A 25,000-nucleotide genomic window follows, 5' to 3' on the forward strand; every position below is an offset into this window, starting at 1 on the left:
GATGCGCGGGCCTCTCACTATCGCGGCCTCTCTTGTTGTGGAGCACAGGCTCCAGACGCGCAGGCTCAGTAGTTGTGGCTCACGGGCCTAGTTGCTCCACGGCATGTGGGATCTTCCCAGACCAGGGCTCGAACCCGTGTCCCCTGCATTGTCAGGCAGATTCTCAACCGCTGCGCCACCAGGGAAGCCCCTACTCCACTAATTAATGATATGACCTTGAACAAGCGACCCAAACCCAATGATTATGTATCTTCATCTGTCATGTGGCAGTAAAATGCTCACATTTTTGGTTAATTTGAGACTTAGAGGAAAATGAAAATACTACACTGAAAACAACTGGCACAAAACTGGGTGTTCAATAAATGTTGATGGTGGTATTATAATTGTTCTTTTCCAAATAATTAATATAATAATTCCATAGTCTTCATATTGTGGTTCACCAGAATGAATGAAGAATGGCAGGGGTTGGGTTGTATTATACATTTTAACCCCATGCTCCTGCAAACTGCAATTAATTATCTGTGCGACTTTGGGATAATTCCTTTCCTTTTCCATGCTTCCAATTCCTATTTGTAAAATAAGAATATGGAACTATATGAGGGTAGAAATAGGTTTAGTCTCATAAGTCGACTCCAGTTGATCAGGAGTAGGTACCTAGAAAACAGATTAAAAAGGATTCTGAGGCCAGCTGCCTCAGTAGATAAGTTTGCCATGATCTATTAGCAATGTCTGAAACAGGTAGGGAGGCTGGTCACAGCTATTCTGAAATTTGCCAGACCTAGACTAAATGCTCTCCAAGGACCTTCCCAACTCCCAATCCTTTTTCTTTTTTCTGGCTCTTCTTGATGAGTCTTTGAAACTGGGTCACATCCTATCCATCCAAATGAATACTCAGTGTCATTGGAGTGAAAAGTAGGTGTGGATACTCCAGTCAAGAATCTGAAAAGAAAGTGAGGGATTACAAAGCTGCTTCTCCCAATGGGAGGGAGGTTTCTTTGAGATTTTATTGCATTTTGAGCATAAAAAAATAAATAAATAAAACATTTTCATCACAAGGGAAAACAGGATAGTTCCCTGAAGTTGTGCATATAAACCACACCCCAGTGATGCCATGTGAGGTTGGAATATCATTTGCCTGGTAGGTTTCTGTCTAATAGCATTTAGCAATGGATACACTGGTGGGTTTGACCCAAGTGAAAACAGTTATTTCCTGATCTGTGATAGAAAGTTATAGGTTTCTAACAGTTGTATAATTATGATAATGGGTGCTATGGATAGATCATTTTAGAAATTGAGCCACTTCCTTTGATATTTTGGATCTAAGACGAGTGTGATATTTCTGGGGTAACTTGGTTAACTTGAGTAATGATATTTGATTTTCATGAACCTTCAGGAGGAAATCCTGTGATTCACTTTTCAGTCTTCCATTTTTGTAAGAAAAAAATAAAATACCCAGTTGTCTGTGGGCATATGATCATCTGAAGCACGAGATTGTTCCCCCAGGGTCAAGGATTTTTGCCTTAATTTTAAAAGCTTTCCAGGTATAGATTTGACACTAGGTCTTTCTCCACGATCTCTGTGGCAGAAATTCCTCCTACGCCCTCTTTATATGCCTCATGTCTGTTGGGTCCTGCTATTGTGAATTTGTGATCTCTGGCAAAGCAAAAATAGTGATACTGTTCCGCTAAATATAATGAAGAAACTATATTTTACATGATTTTCTCAGAAACAATCAACACTAAACGTGATATTTGTTCACAGTATTCCTTCAGTAAGGCTCTATGACTCTTTGATGGAAGGGCATTTTTATAGGGGAATTTATAAATATGACAGCAGCAATAAACAGCTGAAAATAATCTATGAGGCGTTTGCAAATTACCCCTCATGAGCTGTAGTGGATGTGAAAGATAATTTGTGGTTCTCACAGAATACCCTGCAAATTGGGTCTTTCATCCGTGATGTTTTTAACAGAGAAAACATTTCATTTCTCGTATTAACAAATGATAACACTGAATTGTTAATCTAAACAATTTGATTTATATTTTTCTGTGCTGAGAGAATTGTTGATATTTTAGGGTAATTATTTTCATCGTTAACTGCTCTTTGTGGTGACTATAGGCAAAAGGTAGAAATCTGAATACATGAAGGCATCATTTTAATCATTCTCCTTAAAGGCTTCTCATAAAGCAGGAATCTGTTTGCCTGAGTTATCATCTGTGCTTAGAAATCTAATAGGACGTGGGTGTTGAGGAGTGAGGGTTCTAGCCACATTCAGGATTTTCAGCGGTGGATTGGAAGCTCTGTCATGTAATCACTGTGGCCAGGGGGACGGGATTGACCTGTACAGTCACCAGGCCTCCGGCAGAGCACAGTGCACTGCATGTCTTAAATCACAGCAATGAGAAGAGGCTCTTGTGGTTGGCCTCAGTAGTTCCCAGCTTATGTAATATCTGTTCAAGGATCTCACAGCATGGTTGCCAAGATTACATGAATGTTCACGAGAACACCTCTCACCATGCCTGGTACGTAGTACGAACTCCAGAAACATTTGGTGAAATGAGGACGACATATAAAAAGATCTTCTCGATTTCCTTTCTCATAGTGCTTTCTTGGCCAAGGACTCATGGTCCAGGGCAAGGGAAAGAAAGATTTTTTTTCCACCTGGAAAGTAATCCCTACAACCTTAGACCGGATGCTCAGTCTCACCCACTGAAGTGGTGCACGAAGCAGAGCAGAAAGGAGGCACCAGGCTTGGGATGGAGCTGATGCAGCAACTGACTTTCTCTGGGATCTCTTTTTGATCTTAAAATCCATGCTAATTTTTCAAACTACTCTTTAACGTACCCAGGTTTATTTTAATACTCAGAAAAAATTAACATCAAATTTATACTTTTTTCCCCAGAAGAATCATTTAGCAAAGTTGTTGCTCCAAAGAGATGGCCCATCTTTAACTTGTGGGTGTGGGCAGCCCACACTAGTTGTGAAGCACTGTGAGCAGGTATAGATGGCCTCTGTGTCCTGCAGGGTAGGCTAGGGTAGGTTCATCCGTCTTTCCCTTGGCCTCTTTATACTGTTGGGCAAGGCTTTGGCCACATCAGACAGGGAAACAATATTCCAGGCTGAATGGACCGCCCATTCACATGCCAGGTTATGGAATGGACTGCTGATTTAGGATCCAAGCAACTTTTACATGGCCTGCAAGAGTGAATATAGGGCCAGTACCCTGAATGACAAATATGTTTTATCCTTTGAACCAATTCCAGTTGATTAGTTCTGGTTGCCTTCCAGTGCTGTCTTAAGAAGGCATCTGTGGTGCATCAGGGCTCAGGGAGGAGTGCTGGGATTGATTAGTGATGTCTGTCAAGGCCTCTGGAGGGACAGCTTGCCCTGTATTTGCTATTCTTTGCTTTTGCCAAGTCCTTAACTCCTCTGTGTAAAATGATTTTAATACTAACAGGTGACTAAGTATGAGATGGGACATCATGAGAGAGAGAGAGAGAGAGCAGGTAGATTCTACTTTAAGAAATCCTAGCATGAGAAAATGCAAATTTACAAAATACATAAATCTGGAGCCAATTATTGTCATTACAGAAAGATTCCATGAAAGGTTCCTTTAAATAGCGAGCTCCCCTACTGCATTAAAATGATGATTCAATTTACAAAAATTTCCTTTGCATGCAGCTCTTCAGGACCGTGTCTGTGGAGTCAAGCAAGCCACACCTGATTTTTTCAAACCCCAGCCTAAATAATGTTCAGGACGGCTGCTGCCACGTATCTCCAGCCTCTTGATAATTCCCACTCTCTTCAGACTTCCTCTGACTTCCTATCCCAGAGTGTTGAGTAGACAATCTGGGTGGTGGTCAACAGCTGCTGGCTTCCACCCTGCCGCGGCTGCATTTCATTAGTGGGTAAACTGATTGCTCTGAGTATGTTTATGTGTGGGTGTGGTTGAACAAGCCTATGCACTCTGCACACTATGTACGTAGATACAGATACACATAAGCCATTATCTCGCTCTCAGCCCACCCTAAATTCATTCCTGCTGTGAGAGTTATAAATGGAAGGTTCCAATCGCCTGGTGGATATGGCCTTTGGGTAATATGTGCCTTGAATTCCGCCACCCCATCCTCTTTGTGTTTGTTTATATGTTATTTACCCTTGCATCAGAAAACTTCCCCAGACCCTGGGCCTGAGTCCTATTATCCAGTCATGGAGCCCTCTTCTTCTTCTGTGGCCTGGAAAGCCCCAAATGGTTTTCTGATTTAGAAAATTAAATATAATCTGACTCTTGTGGCAAGCTACAAAATTCCCAACCAACAGACGCTTTCGCTAAATATATAACATACCTAACATCTAAAAGTATCACCGGTCTAGCATGAACTTGGACTATAGAAGTACTCAGTGCCCATTGGGTAAGATTGCCAACTTCTTCCCAGGCACTCAAAATTGGGCAGTTTTCCAGTGGACCATAAAGCTGCCAGGAATGCTGGCGCGCGTGTTTGTATTTCTGCTGCCCTGTAAAGGCAACTTAATGCAGGGAAGAGTACCTTGAAAGAGATGAATCTTCCCTTTCTCTGTGGACAGCCTTCCCCACATAGAATATTGTCATAACTTCTCAGGCACAGAGCACAAGTTATCATCTCTGTTTCAACTATGGCATTTAAAAAAAATCTCAACATAAATTTCTTCCCAGGAATATTGTCTTTTTTTACAGACACATCTTCTTTTTTTTTTCTTTTTTTTTTTCCTTTTGGAAAAAGAAAATGAGGCAGTAACAGTGAACGTGATATCAGCCCTACTCAGAAACTTTCTTCTGGCCTATAATGATTATTTCTATTTGAGATGAAAGCTCTCAGGCCGTTGAGCTGTCAAACAGCTCTTTTCCTCCTGTCTTCGCAGGCTCATTGATCTGAGCCAAGCGTCCCCCATGGTACTGGGCGGTAATAGCTGCATAGGTGCAGCCATAAATGGCAGCCGCCAACATCATGAGACACACGATCCCACACACCACCCCTGCGATGACGATGGTGGCCACGGCGTGGCGCAGATTGGCTGGCCTCGGCTTGGGTTTGATCTCACACCCCCAGTGGTCTTGCTCCCCTGAGCTGTGGCTCTCAGGGGGCCTGGGGACAGCCCGGTGGGCAGCACCTAGCTGCTGCACCTGTGAAGACTGCAGGTCTGGAGAAGGAAAAGGGCAGGGCTGGTACAGCTCGTGAGGGATTTTAAGGAGGTCCTTTCCCTTCCAGGTGTCCGGTGAGGCACAGATGATGCTGTCTGTTATTCCCCCTTTGAGAAACAAAAGCAAAGAATGATAACAGAGCCTGATACAACCAAACTCCCAAATCCTCAACCTGTAAACACTTAGGCAGATGGAATTTATAAAACACCTTTTTTTTTTTTCCTGGAGTCAAAGAATTTAACAACCGTATTTTATGATTTTAGGATTTCTAAATTGGCTAAATGCTAAAAATGCCACACACTAAATGGACAATTATGTATGACCAAGAATTCATTAGAGGCCAAGTCACCTTTACCTTATAAATGCCAAGGGAGTAACAATGCAAAAGCTGACAGGAAGGGGCGCTGGAGGCCAGCCTGAGGGCACTGTTGCATGCCCTAATGAGTCCTGCCACACAAGAAATCTATTATGCCAAATTCCCACCGGAGATCTAAAAAATAAATAAATAAAACAAATGTCTTTCGTTGTGATGTTATGTGTTAATTACAAAGACCCTCTGTCTCTACCAACACTCTTCAGTGATACCAAACCAGGAGGTCAGTGGTCCTGTGAGTGCTTTGTGTATCTGAAGGTTTGACGGGAATATGAGTTACGTTCATGGGATTAAATACAATTAACGTGTCTCCTCAGACCTCGAAACATTTAGTACTTCAAGTACCAAACTTTCTCAATTTTTTTTTTTTTTTTGGCCTTGCCGTGCGGCATGCGGGATCATAGGTCCCTGACCAGGGATGGAACCTGAGCCCCCTGCATTGGGAGCGTGGCGTCTCAACCACTGGACCACCAAGGAAGTCCCAAGTATCGAACTTTCTAATGGGTTATTAGACTCAATTTCCATTCTCTCTAAGGGGATTAATTTCCTCAGGTGTGTGGACTACTATTGTTCAGGGAGAATTTGAGTGCCTAGAAGTTCTTTTCTAGAAAGAACACTGAGCTAACAGATTTCATCCTAGCCAAATTTGACCACCAATTTACTATTTGACCTCAGGCAGATAAACTTCTCTGACTAAATTTTTTGCCATGAAAACATCCTATTTGTATCTGACTTGATAGTTTATAAAGCACTGTTAGATAAGTCCTCACAACTCTGCTCTAATGGGTAATTCTTATCCAAGGTCATTCAGGTCATAAGTGGATAGATCAACACCGAAACCCAGCCCTCTCCTGTGATCCCAGTTTTCCCCCGCTACACTTATCGCCTCTCTCTACTTCCTCCTCTCTGGAGCATCCTGAGGTCAGTGGAGTTAACACATGACCCTCAGTAGAATCTCACCCCCATGAAGCCTGGCACCAATCTTAGCCAAGTTAGACTGGAGATTCTTTGTACACATCGTAGGTGAATTATGAAACTATACCAGAAGTTCCCGTGCAGGAGCTTGTCACTTCAATGTTATTAGAACCTTCCTTTGTATAACACTTCAGAGTTTTGGGAATGCCTTCACATCCATTCTGTCTGAGCCTTACAAGCCGAGTCTTACCATGGCCGTATTAGTAGATGGGGCCATTCTGCAGTTCAAGGGTTATTGTGGCCCAGGTCACACTGGGGTTAGTGGCCATGACAAAATTCAACTCATACCTTTTTTTGCTCTTACTGCTTGAACTGAGTCACCTATTGCCAGAGTCTCTTGGGCCCGTCCTGGCTTCTTCAGTGATCCCCTGAGGCAAGAGCCTCAACTCTAAAGTGAAAAAGATAACAGGAATTTTCTCCTTTCCTGAGCTGAGGTGCAGGAGGCCAGAGGTGCGGGGTGCCTGTTCTGGATGAGCCCAAGGCGCCATCAGGCCGCACTGTGATTAAGGATCCCTGTCTCAGAGACCGTTTCAATACTCTGCCTGGAAGCTGGTTGTAAAGCAGAAGGCCAGAGAGCAGAAAAGAAGTGTGGGGGCTTGAGAAGAAGTAACCATATTTAACCCAGCCAAAGAGCACTGAGACTTTAATCAGGGGAAGAAAGGCCACCTGCCATGGGACCAGCAATTCCACCAGCTGACCTAGACCTAGACTGGGGCGGTTCACCCAGTAACTTCAGGGGTAAGCTCTGTCTTTCTCCAGTTCCAGGCTTCCTGCTGTTCAATATTAGGGTGGGAGGCATGGCCTCAGGACACAGAGCCAGGAGAATACACAGACTAGAGTCTGGGATATTGCTGGAAGGCAGGGGTTATGGCCACCAAGAGCTCCGTGGCCTCCTGTGTCCTTAGCCAGGACTCACTTCCCAGCCTTCCACCACCATCTCCTCAGCCATGACCCCAGGAAGCAAATCTGCAGATGATAGCTTGAGGGTCTCAGTCTCTTCTGGATTCAGAGAAGCTGACAGTGCAAGAAGCTCCAGCTTTCCAAGCGCTCTCATTATTCATCATCTGTCCACTAGCAGCTCTTAACCCCCGTCTTGGGAAGAAATGGGATTCAAATCTTGAGTCTGACCATTACTTTGCTGTGCAACCTTAAGCAAGTTACTTGACCATTCTGTGCCTCTGCTTGCTTATCTGGAAAGTGGGAGACTGGGGTAATAATGAAAGCCACCTCACAAGATTGCTTTGAGGACTCAGTTGGATAAAGTATATCAAGTATTTAGCACAATTCCTAGCCCAGAATAAATGTTTAATACAGTTAGCTGTCCGCATAAAGATGATTTGTTTAGTTATGAACGGAGAGAGAGGAATGCTAATTACAAAATCTATGTGCATGTTTTTGTGGAGGAGACATTATTAGGTATTCATCAAAGCATGTTTTTTGGCTGTTGGGTCCACAGGAAGATGAAATTTCCCCACCCTTTGTGGTCAGATTGGGGCCACGTGATTGAGTTCTGGCCAATGGAACCAATGAATGACACTTCCAGGCCACAAAACCCCCTGCTTCATCCTCCATATACTTTGTTCCCCCGTCATGGGAACTAAGGTCCTGACCAATACCTATTCCCTTATTTTGCCTTTATTCAATGCATCAGTAGTCAGATTGTCTCCTACATTCACTCGGGGGTTTTATTTAGTTATTTTGGGACACCCAAGTCTTGTTATCCCAAGTAAATTTTGCCTTCCTCCAGAGAAAGACTGTCATCTGGACGGGGCAGCTCCACCATGAGGGAGCGTTGAACTGCACTGTGGAATCTGAGGACCAGAACGGGCCTTAGGAACTCCCTGGCTTAACACTGTCAGTTTCCATCTGGTGACACTGGGGGCTAGTGAGGGGCATTAATTTGCCTGAAGATCACCAGTGAGTTTGTGGCTGAGTAGGGGGAGCTATATCACACCCTATGTTGCTTCTAATATCCTAGACCTGAGAAATATTTTTTGTCAAGAAATATTTTTAATTGATGAAAACCATCTTTCTCTGATGCTTTGGCTTATGCTTACCATTTAGTCTAGAACACAATAGCTGAAGCCACTTCACCTCTAGATGTAAACACTTTTATTTGCAACCTCCTATAAGAAAGATTTTTGTCACATTATATGGCCTCTGTTGTAGGTCAGCTTGAAGATCAGCTGGGTAATGATAACCTATTGGCTATTATACTGTTGAGAGAGATTCTTAATTCAATATTATTTATTTGAACTCATGTGCTCTCTCCCGCTTCCTTCTGTGTAACTGCTGCAACCATCTAGACCCTGTTGATTCCCTAATTCATGTCTGGAGCTCTGATATCTTCCCAAATTATAGGCTCAAATATATAGCCACCAACTCAACAGCACTCCTTGGCTATGTAATGGGCATCTCAAACTTGACACGCCCCACATTGAGTTCTTGATTTACCACCTCCTACACATACTTGCCCATTTCCCCTATTCCCCAGCCTGCCCCTTATCAGCTACTGGCATCACCATTTATCTGGTTACTCCTGAAGGACAAAACAAAATTGAATTTCCTATAATATACTCTCTTTTCTTTATCTCCCATGCCAACCCATTAGTAATTTCTATCAGTTCAATATTCTAAATATCTCCCAAATTTGATAATTTCTCATCATTCTGGTTTGGGCCACCGTCATCTTTTCCCTGCATGACTGAAATCACTTTCTCCCTCATCCCCCTGCTTCTTCTTCTGTAGCTTTTGGTCTACTCGCCCTAGAGTCACCAGAATGACCTTTTAAAATGTAATCAGATCATATTGTTCCCCTGACTAAAATTCTTCAAGAGATTTCCATCTCGCCTAAAATAAAATCCAAATGTCTCAGCCTGCTCTCTACATTCCAACATGACCCAACTCCTGGGTACTTGTGCTGCCGTATCCTCTCTCACTCCCTTCCTCTGTTCTAGCCACTCATTTGTCCCTCTTTCTGTCCCTCAGTGGAGCCATGCTTACTTTCCCGTCAGGGCCTTCCACTGCTGTTCTTTCCCCCAGTTATCTCATGGTTCATTTCCCCTCATTGTTCCAGTTCTCCCCCATGTCACCTCCTTGGAGGGGCCTTCCCTGTCCTTCCCATCTGAAGTGGAACCCCCATCCCATTACTCTCTCCCCTTACCCCACCTCTAGCACTAACTGCTATCTGAACATGGTATATATTTGTCTTTTTTAACATGTTTCTACTGTCAGAATGTAATGCCCATGATGGTGGGGATTTTCTTGTTCACTGACCTTTTCTCAGTGCCTAGAAATGTCCCTGGCACATAAGATTCACTCAAGTATAGGATGAATGAATGAATGAATGATACTTAAAAGTTAGGAGGAAAGAAACACTGTGATGTAGAGGAAAGAATGCAGAGCCAAGACTTAAAGCCACTCATTCTACTCTTGTCTGTGCTTCTACTCTGTGACCTTGGTCAAGTCACTGAACATCTCTGAGCCTCCATTTCCCATTGATAATAGGCTAGCATTGAGTTAGAAGGGGTTGGCAAACTTTTCTATAAAGAGCCAGAAATAGTTCACATTTTAAGCCTTGCCATAGTCTCTGTCCCAACTATTCAACTTTGCCCTTATAATGCAAAACAGCCACAGACAGTAGATAATAAATGGATGTGGATGTGTTCCAACAAAACTTTATTTACAAAAATAGGAGGTGGGGCAAATTTGGCTCTTGGGCTATGGTTTGCTGACCCCTGAGTGATTTCTAGATCCCCTCATCTTTTATATTCTGGGATCTCTTGCTTTGCTTTTGATACCTGGTTAAAGAAAGAGTAGTTCCCTTTGGAGAGGGTACCCTACTGTATCCAGTGTCAGTAACAGTGGTGTTTGCTAAAGCAGAATGGATAATCTCAGGGAAGATTCACAGCTGTCAAATGGTCAGAAGCAGACAAAGAAGGGGGGAAAGTCCTAAGGAGAGATAACATGCCCAGTTGGATCACACTTGAAAATCAAAATTTGGTGTCACTTCAGAGTTGAGTAATGATTTAGGTGATGATTGAAATTCCCTCTTTCTTAAGGGCCTACATTTCCCAGATAAATAACTTAATGGTGTTGTTAATCAAAAAGTGGAAAGTTATCTCCATGAATCGTATCTGTAGATGAATTTAAATACCTGAATTTAAACACCCTCTAATGACTCACTTGCCTCTTTTGCCATACCATGAAATGACATCAGTGTGAAAAAGCTTACATGGATCCCTCAAACACTCCTCAACATCCTTTCTAATGCAGAGAACAGATGAGGTTCATCCTAGGCTGGTAACACACAGATAGGTGTTACTGACCTTTATAGATAAACGTCTCCAGCCAGAGTTTAAGACTGAGCAAGTGGCAGTTGCATTTCCAGAGGTTGTCCTTGAGAAATAAATGCCTCACTCTGGGCATGGATTCTAGGAGGGCTCGGTCGAGCTGCTGAAGCTGGTTTTGTTGGATCGCAAATACAGTTAGGTTCTCCCAGGGCTCACCCAGGGATGTGGGAAGGTGGCTTATGTTGTTTGATGATAAATCAAGTTCCGTCAGCTGTGGGAGGGAATGGAAAAGTCTGCTTTCCAGGGAATGCAGGGAGTTCTGGGTTAGGTTTAAGACCCGCAAGTGCTGAAGTCCATGGAAAACTCCGGAGGTCAGATTTGAAAGAGAATTGTTGTACAGGTTCAAGGTTGTGAGCTGTGGCACTGACTTAAATGCAGAAGCCGGAAGCTGACGTATCTGGTTATCTTGTAAGTGCAGGGTTAGAGTCTGCGGAGGCAGATCGGAAGGGACTTCAGCCAGACCCTGCCGGCTGCAGTCTACAAAATTCGAAGGTGAGTGACAGCGGCACCTCTCTGGGCAGCCGCACACCACTGGGAGCAGGAAAATCATACTTGAGAGCAGGAGCCGTTCACCTACAACAAACAGAAAGAAACTGGGATAGGAACCAGTTTGTAAGTGGTGTCAGCATTTGCTTCCCTTTAAATTCACAGGTAACTGGAAGGTAGATGAAACAGGATATCAAGTAGAAATGTGAAAAAATAATTTGGGGGGGCACATGCCCTGTGTACAATGCAGCAGAATTATCTGGGACCAGAAGTTTAGAAGAATGATAAGGAGTTCAGATATTCACATTTCTTACAAGTATGCCACAGGTCAGTGCTGTCCAATAGAACTTTCTATGCTGATTGGAATGATCTATATCTACTGTTTAATATGGTAGCCATTAGCTACATGTGGCTGCTGAGCTCTTGAAATGTAACTACTGCAACCAAGGAACTGAATTTTTATTTGCATTTAATTTTAATCAGTTAAAATTTAAATAGCCATATGGTGCTAGTGGTCCATATTGGATAGGGCAGGTCTGAAGCATTCTTACAAATTGATGTTCATCTTTGCAGGTATAATAATTCTATGAATGATGACCGTCTCTACTCCTTTTTTATTCAAGAGATTTTAAAAACAAAGAAAAGCATTAAAAATAATATAATAAACACCCATGTTCCTATAACAAAGTTCTGTCGGTTATTCATAGGTTGCCATATTTCTTTCATCTCTTTTTTCTTTAACTCAAAGAAACAGTGCATTACTGTTACCGTTGAACTCCCTTTGATTAGCACCCACATCGTGTTTTCCAACAGGAAGCCCCTCTTCCCTACCATTTACTAGTGTATCCCTCCAGGCCTTTTAAAGACAATGCAGTCCCACTACTGGGCATATACCCTGAGAAAACCATAATTCAAAAGAGTCATGTAGGGTGGGGCTAATGGCAGACTCTGAGAGGGCTCATGCCAAGGAGTAATTCCCAGAACTTCTGCTGCCAGTGTCCTTGTCCCTGTGGTGAGCCACAGCCACCCCCACCTTTGCAGGAGACCCTCCAACACTGGCAGCCAAGTGGCTGATAGGGTCTTGGTGCTCCAGCTGGGTGTCAGGCCTGAGCCTCTGAGGTGGGAGAGCCGAGTTCAGGACACTGGTCCACCAGAGACCTCCCGGCCCCACATAATATCAAACGGTGAAGGCTCTCCCAGAGGTCTCCATCTCAATGCCAAGACCCAGCTCCACTCAACAACCAGCAAGCTACAGTGCTGGACACCCTATGCCAAACAACTAGCAAGACAGGAACACAACCCCACCCATTAGCAGAGAGGCTGCCTAAAATCATAATAAGGTCACAGACACCCCAAAACACACCACCAGACGTGGACCTGCCCACCAGAAAGACAAGATCCAGTCTCATCCACCAGAACACAGGCACCAGTCCCCTCCACCAGGAAGCCTACACAACCCACTGAACCAACCTTACCCACTGGGGGCAGACACCAAAAACAACGGGAACTATGAACCTGCAGCCTGTGAAAAGGAGACCCCAAACACAGTAAGTTAAGCAAAATGAGAAGACAGAGAAACACACAGCAGATGAAGGAGCAAGGTAAAAACCCACCAGACCCAACAAATGAAGAGGAAATAGGCAGCCTACCTGAAAAAGAATTCAGAGTAATGATAGTAAAGATGATCCAAAATCTTGGAAATAGAATGGAGAAAATACAAGAAACGTTTAACAAGGACCTAGAAGAACTAAAGAGCAAACAAACAATGATGAACAACACAATAAATGAAATTAAAACTTCTCTAGAAGGAATCAGTAGCAGAATAACTGAGGAAGAAGAATTGATAAGTGACCTGGAAGATAAAATAATGGAAATAACTACTGCAGAGCACAATAAAGAAAAAAGAATGAAAAGAATTGAGGGCAGTCTCAGAGACCTTTGGGACAACATTAAATGCACCAACATTCGAATTATAGGGGTCCCAGAAGAAGAAGAGGGAAAACAAGGGACTGAGAAAATATTTGAAGAGATTATAGTTGAAAACTTCCCTAATATGGGAAAGGAAATAGTCAATCAATTCCAGGAAGCACAGAGAGTCCCATACAGGATAAATCCAAGGAGAAACACGCCAAGGCACATATTAATCAAACTATCAATAATTAAATACAAAGGAAAAATATTAAAAGCAGCAAGGGAAAAGCAACAAATAACATACAGGGGAATCTCCATAAGGTTAACAGCTGATCTTTCAGCAGAAACTCTGCAAGCCAGAAGGGAGTGGCAGGACATATTTAAAGTGATGAAAGGGAAAAACCTACAACCAAGATTACTCTACCCAGCAAGGATCTCATTCAGATTTGACGGAGAAATTAAAACTTTTACAGACAAGCAAAAACTAAGAGAATTCAGCACCACCAAACCAGCTTTACAACAAATGCTAAAGGAACTTCTCTAGGCAGGAAACACAAGAGATGGAAAAGACCTACAATAACGAACCCAAAACAATTAAGAAAATGGTCATAGGAACATACATATCAATAACTACCTTAAATGTAAATGGATAAAATGCTCTAACCAAAAGACATAGACAGGCTGAACGGATACAAAAACAAGACCCGTATATATGCTGTCTACTAGGAACCCACTTCAGACCTAAGGACACATACAGACTGAAAGTGAGGGGATGGAAAAAGATACTCCATGAAAGGGAATCAAAAGAAAGCTGGTGTAGCAATTCTCATATCAGACAAAATAGACTTTAAAATAAAGACTATTACAAGAGACAAAGAAGGACACTACATAATGATCAAGGGATCAATCCAAGAAGAAGATATAACAATTGTAAATATTTATGCACCCAACATAGGAGCACTTCAATACATAAGGCAAATGCTAACAGCCATAAAAGGGGAAATTGACAGTTACACAGTAATAGTAGGGGACTTTAACACCCCATTTTCACCAATGGACAGATGATACAAAATGAAAATAAATAAGGAAACACAAGCTTTAAATGACACATTAAACATGATGGACTTAACTGATATTTATAGGACATTCCATCCAAAAACAACAGAATACACTTTCTTCTCAAGTGCTTGTGGAACATTCTCCAGGATACATCATATCTTGGGTCACAAATCAAGCCTTGGTAAATTTAAGAAAATTGAAATCGTATCAGTATCTTTTCCAACCACAGCTCTATGAGACTAGATGTCAATTACAGGAAAAAATCTGTAAAATATACAAACACATGGAGACTAAACAATACACTACTAAATAACCGAGAGATCACTGAAGAAATCAAAAAGTACCTAGAAACAAATGACAATGAAAACACAGTGACCCAAAACCTATGGGGTGCCGCAAAGGCAGTTCTAAGAGGGAAGTTTATAGCAATACAATCCTACCTCAAGAAACAAGAAACATCTCAAATAAACAACCTAACCTTACACCTAAAGCAGTTAGAGAGAGAAGAACAAAAAAACCCCAAAATTAACAGAAGGAAAAAAATCATAAAAATCAGATCAGAAATAAATGAAAAAGAAAGAAATGATAGCAAAGATCAATAAAACTAAAAGCTGGTTCTTTGAGAACATAAACAAAATTGATAAACCATTAGCCAGGCTCATAAAGAAAAGGGAGAAGACTCAAATCAATAGAATTATAAATGAAAATGGAGAAGTAACAACTGACACTGCAGAAATACAAAGGATCATAAGAGATTACTACAAGCAACTCTATGCCAATAAAATGGACAAATTCTTAGAAAAGTACAACCTTCCGAGACTGAACCAGGAAGAAATAGAAAATATAATCAGACCAATCACAAGCACTTAAATTGAAACTGTGATTAAAAATCTTCCAACAAACACATGTCCAGGACCAGATGGCTTCACAGGTGAATTCTTTCAAACATTTAGAGAAGAACTAACACCTATCCTTCTCAAACTCTTCCAAAATATAGCAGAGGGAGGAACACTGCCAAACTTATTCTACGAGGCTACCATCACCCTGATACCAAAACCAGACAAAGATGTCGCAAAAAAAGAAAACTACAGGCCAATATCACTAATGAACATAGATGCAAAAATTCTCAACAAAATACTAGCAAACAGAATCCAACAGCACATTAAAGGGATCATACACCGTGATCAAGTGGGGCTTATCCCAGAAATGTAAGGATTCTTCAATATACACAAATCAATCAATGTGATACACCATCTTAACAAACTGAAGGATAAAAACCGTATGGTCATCTCAATAGATGCAGAAAACGCTTTCAACAAAATTCAACACCCATTTATGATAAAAAACCGTCCAGAAAGTAGGCATAGAGGGAACTTACCTCAACATAATAAAGGCCATATATGACAAACCCACAGCCAAGATCGTTCTCAATGGTGAAAAACTGAAACCATTTCCATTAAGATCAGAAAGAAGACAAGGTCACTCAATCTCGCCACTATTATTCAACATAGTATTGGAAGTTCTAGCCACAGCAATCAGAGAAGAAAAAGAAATAAAAGGAATACAAATCAGAAAAGAAGAAGTAAAACTGTCACTGTTTGCAGATGACATGACACTACATAGAGAATCCAAAGATGCTACCAGAAAAGTACTTGAGCTAATCAATGAATCTGGTAAATTTGCAGGATACAAAATTAATGCACAGAAATCTCTTGCATTCCTATACACTAATGATGAAAAATCTGACAGAGAAATTAAGGAAACACTCCCATTTACCATTGCAACAAAAAAAATAAAATACCTAGGAACAAACCTACCTAAGGAGACAAAAGACCTGTATGCAGAAAACTATAAGACACTGATGAAAGAAATTAAAGACGATACAAACAGATGGAGAGATATACCATGTTCTTGCATTGGAAGAATCAACATTGTGAAAATGACTATACTACCCAAAGAAATCTACAAATTCAATGCACTCCCTATCAACATACCAATAGCATTTTTCACAGAACTAGAACAAGATATTTCACAATTTGTATGGAAACACAAAAGACCCCGAAGAGCCAAAGCAATCTTGAGAAAGAAAAACGGAGCTGGAGGAATCAGGCTCCTGGACTTCAGACTATATTACAAAGCTACAGTAATCAAGACAGTATGGTACTAGCAGAAAAACAGAAATATAGATAAATGGAACAGGATAGAAAGCCCAGAGACAGACCCACGCACCTATGGTCACTTAATCTATGACAAAGGAGGCAAGAATATACAGTGGAGAAAAGACAGCCTCTTAAATAAGTGGTGCTGGGAAAACTGAACAGCTACATGTAAAAGAATGAAATTAGAACACTCCCTAACACCATACACAAAAATAAACTCAAAATGGATGAAAGACCTAAATGTAAGGCCAGACACTCTAAAAGTCGTAGAGGAAAACATAGGCAGAACACTGTATGACATAAATCACAGCAAGATCCTTTTTGACCCACCTTCTAGAGAAATGGAAATAAAAACAAAAATTAACAACTGGGACCTAATGAAACTTAAAAGCTTTTGCACAGCAAAGGAAACTATAAACAAGATGAAAAGACAATCCTCAGGATGGGAGAAAATTTTTGCAAATGAAGCAACTGACAAAGGATTAATCTCCAAAATATACAAGCAGCTCATGCAGCTCAATATCAAAAAAACAAACAACCCAATCCAAAAATGGGCAGAAGACCTAAATAGACATTTCTCCAAAGAAGATATACAGATTGCCAACAAACACATGAAAGGATGCTCAACATCACTAATCATTAGAGAAATGCAAATCAAAACTACAATGAGGTATCACCTCACACTGGTCAGAATGGCCATCATCAAAAAATCTACAAACAATAAATGCTGGAGAGGGTGTGGAGAAAAGGGAACCCTCTTGCACTGTTGGTGGGAATGTAAATTGATACAGCCACAATGGAGAACAGTATGGAGGTTCCTTAAAAAACTAAAACTAGAACTACCATATGACTCAGCAATCCCACTGCTGGGCATATACCCTGAGAAAACCATAATTCAAAAAGAGTCATGTACCACAATGTTCATTGCAGCTCTATTTACAATAGCCAGGTCTTGGAAGCAACCTAAGTGTCCATCGACAGATGAATGAATAAAGAAGACGTGGCACATATATACAATGGAATATTACTGAACCATAAAAAGAAACGAAATTGAGTTATTTGTAGTGAGGTGGATGGACCTAGAGACTGTCATAAAGAGTGAAGTAAGTCAGAAAGAGAAAAACAAATACCGTATGCTAACACATATATATGGAATTTTTTTAAAAAAATGCTTCCGATGAACCTAGGGGCAGGACAGGAATAAAGATGCAGATGTAGAGAATGGTCTTGAGGACACAGGAAGTGGGAAGGGTAAGCTGGGACGAAGTGGGAGAGTGGCATGGACATATATACACTACCAAATGTAAAATAGATAGCTAGTGGGAAGCAGCTGCAAAGCACAGGGAGATCAGCTCGGTGCTTTGTGACCATCCAGAGGGGTAGGATAGGGAGGGTGGGAGGGAGACGCAAGAGGGAGGAGATATGGGGATATATGTATATGTATAGCTGATTCACTTTGTTATAAAGCAGAAACTAACACACCATTATAAAGCAATTATACTCCAATAAAGATGTTAAAAAAAAAACAATACTTAAGAGGAACAACAATTGGAAATAGCCTTATAGCTCATGTTTTGATCCAGGCACTATTGAATGTTCTTTATATATATTAATTTAGTCCTTCTAATCTTGTAATTTGGGGTCTATTATTATGCCTCTATTCAAGGTGATGAAACTTAGGCACAGAGAAGCTAAATCACTTGCCCAAGGTCACACAGAAGTAGTAGAATCATTATTTGAACCCAGCAGTCTGCTTCCAGGGTCTGTCAGGGTCCTTACCTGCTGTGCTTTACTGCCTGTAAATACTTTTACATACACACACATACATACACGTACTACATAATGTTTTGCATAGTGTTTTTTTTAAAACTACATAAATATAATCATAGGCATGTTTAATTTTCAGTTTAATCTAGTCACTCAAAACTGATCCATCCACATGGTTATATAGAGAGCTCATTAATTCCTTCTAACTTCTGTGGAGTATTCCATGGTGAGACCATGCCAGATTTAATATTTAGCCACTCCCATACTGACGAGCATTTGAGTTGTTGCAGTTTCTTTCATGACAAATGATGCTGCAGAAGACATCCTTACTCAGAGCTCTTTGGCCATGTGGAAATGTGTACGGGGTCTCTAGAATCAACAGGAACCTCCTTGCCAAGTTCAGAGAGGATGCTGAGTTGACATTTTCCTAGGTGCTTCTAGGTCAATCTCCAGTGTAGCTCTATCACTCCCTTCTTTTTTCCTAACACTTGAATTTCAAAATATGGCAAACATCCATCAAGGACATTTTGTTAAATTGGTAGAGGAATTCACAGAGCCAGACAATAATATTTAAAACTCAAGATGGTTATCTACTCATAGAGAAAGCTCTTGAGAGAGGTTTTTTGGTTTATTTGTTTGTCTGATTTTGGCCTTAACTGGGGAAATGTACAGTGTGGCTGTCAAATGCATGGAGCCTTTTCCCCTTTGTCCTTTCAATTCTCCGCTGCTGTGAACAATTCTTTAGGGCAAGAGGGAAGATGTTTGGAGAGCCTTCCGAAGGAGATTCTGCTCAGTTTAGTCTAGCTCAAGGGATGCAAAGCATCATAGTCCCATTCCCTCTTCCAGCATATCAAAGAGCAAAACCCTTGCTTTCCTTTCTATAATGTAAATAAATATAAATCTCAGTGCCAAAGCATCTTCCGGTTAGAGGAGAGTTACCACCCCTCAATTTAGCTGTGGGTCTCAAGCATTAATTAGTTTCAGAAAGTCTTCCCACTCCCACCCACCCCCTCCAAGTGGATGATATATGAACTCCAACCTGAAGGACTGTGTTTTCTATGAAATGGCCCATGACAGGCCAACTGCATACCCATTCATGACTGTGTACATTGGTCCCCTCCCCCTTCCTCTGACCCAGCATGGCACAAACATAAATCCTTCTATCAGAGACAATTTTTAACATCTGTTTGGTCTTTTGAGAAAGACAACTTGAAAACAGGCTTCCCACAGATACTTTCCTGAGGGGCGTCCCACTTTCTAAGGCGTGAGGGAATTAATCATGGCTCACCTTCCATGACTGAGTCTCCACCAGCTTACCCGTTGAACCCGAAGCCCACCTTTATTAATCTGCAGATCAACACTCCGAGGGCATGGCAAACTCCAAGTCCAGCTTTTCATTCACTTTTTTTCTGAATCCTACTGGTGCTTTTCTTCAATGTAGAGGACAGTTGTCGCTTTCCGGACAACCCCTTCCTTGTCTCCATCTGGCTGGGATTGTTTTCCATAAGAGGATCTTTTGATTGTGCTCCCCGCTTCTTTCTCAAAGCGTTGCCCTCCCCAGGATCATCGCTGCCTTTCCCATTGAGCCGACGAGCCAGAGAAAAAATGTTTGTCAAACCTCGGTGAACAGCTGTAGCATTCAAACATGACCCCAGTGGCTCAGGCTTTTTGATTATTTAATCTGCTTGAAGTCCAGGGCACCAAAATAAAACTATCTATTTAATCCGGTCCTGCTTTCTGAATTCTGTTGACTTACTAACCACACTGTGTCAACCCTCACTGAGTTGGGGGACACTCACTGTGGATCCTCGATCTGGGGGTCTAGCAACAGAGCCAGCAGAGTGTGTAATATGAGGACAAATTGGCCTGCTGGAGGCTGACACGGTTTCCACAGTGCACTGTTTGGTCACTGAAGGCTTATTCAGCCAACATCCGCAGGGATTAGCTGTGTTGGCAGGGTCTTGATGCCCTGAAATTCATAGCCATGGTTTCCTTTCGTGGACATCACTGCCTCTTCTCCCTGGGGCCACAAAGACTTCTCAGCTGCTTCTTTGCTTGCTCCCCCCCACCCCACCGCCCTCACCCCCTCATTGAATTGACCTTTCGGTTTGCATGCCTTTGGAAATACTTCTCAATCTTTCATCGTTTCCCTGATGCTGAGGTTCTGGCTCTTTCCTCATTTTTCACATATAAAACAATAAAGCCGCCCCCCATGAGCATCAGGCGTCAATGAACTGTGACTGTTCTCTAATTGAAGCCATTGGAAGCTTTCCCACCAGGGACTGGAACATTTCATTGAATGTGCAAATGCCCCGCCATTTGCTGAGGTAGGATTTCAATGTCAAAGCTGCCCTTCAACATGCCACAATGTTCCACATGCCTATGGTGAAAAAACCATGCTTTTCTTTTCTTTTTTTTAATTATTAGCACCTTCATTATTTATTTATTTATTTATTTATTTTGGCTGCGTTGGGTCTTCGCCTCTGTGCGAGGGCTTCCTCTAGTTAAGGCAAGCGGGGGCCACTCTTCATCGCGGTGCGCGGGCCTCTCACTGTCGCGGCCTCTCTTGTTGCGGAGCACAGGCTCCAGACGCGCAGGCTCAGTATTTGTGGCTCACGGGCCTAGCTGCTCCGCGGCATGCGAGATCCTCCCAGACCAGGGCCCGAACCCATGTCCCCTGCATTAGCAGGCAGATTCTCAACCACTGCGCCCCAGGGAAGCCCCCATGCTTTTCTTGAGGCAGTGTGAAGTGGGATCCCTGGCCCCAGGCAGTGTAATAGAGCAGTTGAGTTTGGGGTTTGGAATCAGCTGGGTCTGGATTTGAATTCGGCTTCACCATTTACCAGCTCGATGTCTCTGGGCAAGTAACTTGCCCACTGAAAACCCCTTGTCCTCATCTCTGACATGGGGTAACAGTTGGTTTTGCTTCATAAGATTGTTCCCAGGATTACGTGAAGCAATACATGTCATGGCCCAGAGTGCCTTAATAAATGGTCACAATTACCCAGGAGAGTGCTTTCCAAGGCTTCTGTGCTGCTAGCATTCGACTCAACCTTGACTCACAGGCAGGAGGGGGTCCTGACAAAAGACCAGGAGGCCTGGCCCCTCGTGCCACGCTGGCGGTACCCTTGGGCATGAAGTTGAACATTTGGATTGTGACTATCCTTAACGGCCTGCTCTTTGGGATCCCTTTCCTCCTTTGGACAAGCCCCGTCCAGCCTCACAGAACCCAGGACACTCATCCTGCCTCCTTCCTGAAAAATCTGCTTCACTCAGCCTGTCATCCTTCGTCCTTCTCTCCAACATTCTTTGAGCATCTGATAATACAGTGGGGAAAAGTGAGGTGTAGACAACAAAGAGCCATTTAAATCTTAATAAGGGCTAAATGGTTCCTTTCTTCCTCCCTTTCTTCCCTCCCTTTTTCCTATCTGTCTACTTTCAGGTGCCCAGAATTTAATAATAATTATTCGTGTGTGATACATGACCATCAACGGCTTGTATGTAGCATTCAGTCATCAATGGGTCATAATATGACAAACACCTGTGAATCTAACACTCATTCTAAGAACTGGAAAGCTTCCAGTAACTTGTATCAACCTGCATGCCTCTGTGTTTCCCAGGGACCAGCAAACTTCTTTTGTAAAGAGCCAGGTAGTAAATATTTTAGATGTTGAGGGCCATGCGATGTCTGTTGCAACTACTCAACTCTGATGTTATAGCACGCAGCCAACCACAGACAATCTGTAAACAAGTGGTGTGCCTGAGCCCCAGTAAAACTTTATTTACAGAGACAAAACAGGTAGAGGACTAGATCGGCCCACAGGCCATAGCTTGCAAACCCTGCTCCATCCTGCTGTCTAGCCACTACTGTCACTGCTCCACCACGGCCAGCTGTCACCCACCCCAACTGCCACTGCCCCACTGGACATATCCACCACCCTGTCTCCTTATCTGTAAAATGAGAGGGCTTGAGAGGATGATCTTTAGGCCCCTCTTATATCTAAAACCTTGTCATTCTGGTCAGAATGCTTGAGTGGGCTTGAAAGGCTTTGTACTTACAGACTTTAGGGGAGCTTGGACAAAAAATTTGAGTGTCTCTTTGGGTTACAGCAGAGCTATTTAGCCGTGTCCTGCAGGGCCCAGCTAGGGTCCTGGACTCAGAGGCCTGAAAAAGATGTACCTGTTGACAGCATAGCTGGTCGTAGGAGGCCAGGACACCTAAAGGAAAACTGCAGGCAGTCGAGGATACCTGCAGTTAAAGCCAGGCCCTGTGGCTGAAGGAGGAAGTGTACTTTCGTGGTGCTTATACTCTGAGGTTGTGTGGTCTTGGGCAAACCGTTCACTTTCTCTGAGCCTCAGCTTCCTCATCTGTGGAATGCCTACCTCACAGGAGGCAGGGAGGATCAAGGGGTACATGTTAAGTGCACGGTACAGGTCTGGTAGAGCAGATAATCAGACGTGGCATCTCCTGTAAGCAGTACGTCTTCTCGGCCCTCAAAGAGTCTTGACTGACGGCTCCCAGCTAATCTGTGAGCACCCTGGGAATACGCAGAGAGCCCCCACCACTGCTGGGCTCCTGGGAGCAGTGGCCTACTGCCCAAAGGGGCTCTTTGGTTCAGTTGACTCTAATGGTGATTCAAAATGGGCAGTGCACACTTGGAGTGGAAGGCTCCTGGACCTAGAAAGACTTTAGATGCAGGGGCTGATTGATTTATTCCATCTGACCTCAGCCCAGAGAACAAAGGGAGGCTGTGTGATCTGCATGCTAATACCTGCAGTGCCTGCCTTCTGTCCCTCCCTCCCTCGGTGAGCCAGAGCCCAGAAGTGGCAAGACAACTGTGCATGCAAAAGAATCACCTAGGAGTGACACCACACATCAGGTGAGGTCAAGCGACTCCCGTGAGGGGCTCCTGTACCAAGATTTAGTCAAGAGCCCAGTTCCCCACACAGACCTTGCTTCAGACACACCCTCAAAGGAATATGGTGGCTATCGTTACACTGCAGTTTCAAGAATTTCCTAGTTTCTGTATATTTTTATATAAATATATTTCCTATGTGCTTTTGCCCGTTTTAAGTCAGAAAGTTTCCCTATATTCTTTTGCTCATTTTAAATCAGAAAATTTCCTCACATAAATTGGTCTATTTAACATTTCACCTCCCTCCAAAAAAAAAATCAACAATTATTAACATTTAAAATGGATGGTGTCTTAAAATCCAGCAAATATGTAATAGCTCTTTCTCCCAGGTGATATTATACAGCTATTTTAAAAGAATAAGTTGGAGCTAAATATATCCACCTGGGAGGATATTCATAATAAATTGTTAGGTTAAATAAAGCAATCTGAATAGGAATGAACATTGTATAGTCCCATTTATGTTGAAACAAAAAAAAAAAAAAAACCAAAGGTGGAAGGATTAACTCTAAAATGTGCATTGGTTTGTCTGAAGATGGACTAAGTGGGGAAGGATAGACACTAAATTGATAATACTGCTTATCTAGAGGACAGCAGTAATTTAAGAAGAAAGAGAGGAAAATTAACTTTTTTCTGTTTATACCTCTGCATATTCAACTTGCTACAACAAACATGTATTACATCTGTAATTTTAAAAATACAAAGGAAATGAGCTGACTTTTGTTAAAGAGCAAAAAGAGCTTCCTTTTGTTTACTGGAATATTTGAGATGGCTTATCCTCTAGTGACTAGCTGTGTTATATGTGTAAATAACATCCTTAGAGTTCAGCTCCTCTCACTCTAGGAAGATTAGCCCCAAAAGTGACATCTGTCTTTCTCTGCCAAATGATCTCCACATGTGACCAGACCTTATAACTCATAGGAGCACTTCTCCCAGTTTTAATGTCTGCTTTGGTGAAATCTTGGCAAAGTGCTCCCCCCATCCCCATCAGTGGGCCCCATCCAAAGCAGGTGCTGTGGTCATCTGACGTGGGGTAGGCAACCAGGCCGAGTGACAGCTGCAGCCCAGGATAGCCTGGAAGAGGCCCTTGGTACCACAGAGCCATGCAGAAATTTCATTTAATTATGAAGAGAGATTTGGCACTTGGAAAATATTTCCCTAGGGTTGTGGATGACCAAACGGCACCTAGGTATAAAATTTATACAGAGCTTTTTAAAAGACCTCAGTATTATTTTCTCCTTTCTTCCTTCCTTCCTTCCCTCCTTCCTTGTTTCTTTTTTTCTTTTTCTTTTTGGTCTTATGAAACATATAGCACGAGAACTAGAAATATATATTTTAAATGGCTATCATATCATTCGTTCAGTGCTTACAATGGGCCAGATATTGCTAGGGATTTATATTAGGTAAATTATAAATCCTTAATGTAATGCAACTGCTGTAACAAATAAACCTCCAGATGTCAGTGGCTCCACACAACAACTTATTTATTGTTCTTATCACAGTCTAGCTCAGATTGACAGGGGCCAGGCTCCCGTACAGTCATTCAGGGACTCAGGCTCCTTCCATCTTGCCACTGTGCTTTCCTCTTAGTTCTCAGCGTTCTCACCATTAGCTGACTGATGGTGGAAGAAGATGAGGACCCAGCATTGGCCAGGCCTGGAAATGGTACTTATCAGTGCACTTACATTCCACTGGCCAGAATAAAATCACATGATCGTATCTAACAGCAAGGGAGGCTGGGAAATGTAGTCTAGCTGTGTGTTTTGGAAGAAGAGGAGTCACAGGTGTTGGAGAGCATTAGCAGTCTCTGCCTCCACATTTTATTT

At 42.4% G+C, this 25,000-nt stretch overlaps 2 protein-coding genes across 3 annotated transcripts in view; one reads left to right on the forward strand and one right to left on the reverse strand.

Moving 5' to 3' along the window:
* CACNA2D3 (calcium voltage-gated channel auxiliary subunit alpha2delta 3) overlaps positions 1-25,000 on the forward strand; it is a 770,150-nt gene that overhangs the window by 641,544 nt on the left and 103,606 nt on the right. The window lies entirely within an intron of this gene.
* LRTM1 (leucine rich repeats and transmembrane domains 1) overlaps positions 4,853-25,000 on the reverse strand; it is a 32,469-nt gene continuing 12,321 nt past the window's right edge. Inside the window, exons 2-3 of the mRNA XM_059937756.1 lie at positions 10,856-11,472; positions 4,853-5,286 (exon numbers count right to left, since the gene is read on the reverse strand). Of these exons, the coding sequence (XP_059793739.1) occupies positions 4,853-5,286; positions 10,856-11,472 (1,051 nt within the window). The remainder of the gene's footprint in view (positions 5,287-10,855; positions 11,473-25,000) is intronic.

The sequence above is a fragment of the Balaenoptera ricei genome, chromosome 11 (assembly GCF_028023285.1).
Source record: "Balaenoptera ricei isolate mBalRic1 chromosome 11, mBalRic1.hap2, whole genome shotgun sequence".
NCBI lineage: Eukaryota > Metazoa > Chordata > Mammalia > Artiodactyla > Balaenopteridae > Balaenoptera > Balaenoptera ricei.